At 37.1% G+C, this 1,568-nt stretch overlaps 1 protein-coding gene across 1 annotated transcript in view; it reads right to left on the bottom strand.

Moving 5' to 3' along the window:
• The window catches only part of LOC108676999 (hemocyte protein-glutamine gamma-glutamyltransferase-like), a gene marked incomplete at its 5' end in the record, with an annotated part of 6,463 nt that extends 5,151 nt beyond the window's left edge, over window positions 1–1,312 (bottom strand). The window contains one exon of the mRNA XM_047884837.1: window positions 1,151–1,312. Within this exon, the coding sequence (XP_047740793.1) occupies window positions 1,151–1,312 (162 nt within the window). The remainder of the gene's footprint in view (window positions 1–1,150) is intronic.
• Between the last annotated feature and the right edge of the window lie 256 nt (window positions 1,313–1,568).

The raw sequence follows: 1,568 nt of genomic DNA, 5'->3' as shown, positions 1-1,568 counted from the left end.
GCAATAGAACGAACTCTTCCTGCCTTCTAGCTGCCCTGCAGATATTTAAGAGATGGTAAAGCTGGACGGCTCAACCTTACGAATAATAATAATAATAATAATAATAATGAAAATAATAATTTTAATAGAAGTAAGAAAAATAGTAATAATAATAATGATAACAATAACAAAATAATATTGGTAATTATAATAATATTAATATTAGTAATAATAATGATTCTAACAATAATTATAATGATAATAATAAATGTATTCACATAAAAATGATATATTTATATAATGTTTATATAATGGTATAATAATAAGATATAAAAACTGTATAAAATACCTGAAACAATTTACGTGTTATATATACAATACTACAATAATAATACTAATTATAATAATAAAAGTAATAATATAATAATATTAATAACAATAATAATGTCACTCTCATTATATTGCCTCATAGTGTTGCAAGACCGCCTTAATCAAAATTCCAAATTACAGTTGTGTGGCTAATAAACGTTCACTTTAATATAATAATTACGGATATTATAATATAATATCAGAGTCGTTAAAAAAATTCGAAACTCTGGCCTGTATCTAACATTTTAGACATTTTTACAATTAACTGAAGCTCGAACCCGAAGCTATCTGCCCCTTATGCCTTATATAGTGATTCTTATTTCTCACATTTATATCAAAGTTCACGAATGCCTTGTGCAAAAAGAATCTAGATTTACCCCAGCAAAGTAAAATTTCACTTAATAAACTCAACTTCGATTGTGAAATCTTAAAGTAGATTTTGCTTCTCAATCGGCAGTTTCGTTTAATTGAGAGATATATTTTTATTGAAGTACCCGTTAGAAGTACGTTTTCTATGAATGATTACTTCTTAGAAAACGAACATGTTCATCTGAAGGCAATGACTACGCTAGTTTTAGAAATGATATATCATGGATGCAATCACAATAAAATTATATTATGAACATTATAGACATAAAGCTATATCACATCGATGTCAGAATACATATAGAATTTCACTATCCTTGCCCGTGACACTCCCCATCCTAGCCCGTGACAAAATACTGACCCGTGTCACTCACTATCCTGGCCCATGACATTCGCTATCCTAGCCCGTGACAAAATTTCATCCCGTGACACTCACTATCCTGGAGATGGCTCGTGATATAGCCACGGGGTCCGCCCGTGTCTCGGGCGAGACCCCCGCGCGTTCCAGCAGCAGGACGCACGCGGGCAACACCGCGTCGTCGAACTGTCCGAACACCCACTGGCGCCCGCGGGGGCGCGGGTAACTCCCCACCCAGATCTGCGGGGGAGAGGGGGGTACTGTCAACATGAGGGGCGGGCGACTGCGAGGGTAGGGGGGGGGCTGTGACCTTTGACTAGTAAGGGAGCATTCAGTGTAGGGGGCATTCAGTGTAGGGGACATTCAGTGTAGGGGACATTCATTGTAGGGGACATTCAGTGTAGGGGGCATTCAGCGTAGGGGACATTCTGTGTAGGGGACATTCAGTGTAGGGACATTCATTGTAGGGACATTCAGTGTTGATGGCATTCAGTGG

This window comes from Hyalella azteca, unplaced genomic scaffold (genome assembly GCF_000764305.2).
Source record: "Hyalella azteca isolate HAZT.00-mixed unplaced genomic scaffold, Hazt_2.0.2 contig16267, whole genome shotgun sequence".
NCBI classification, from domain to species: domain Eukaryota; kingdom Metazoa; phylum Arthropoda; class Malacostraca; order Amphipoda; family Hyalellidae; genus Hyalella; species Hyalella azteca.
This window is presented reverse-complemented; position numbering and strand designations above follow the sequence as displayed.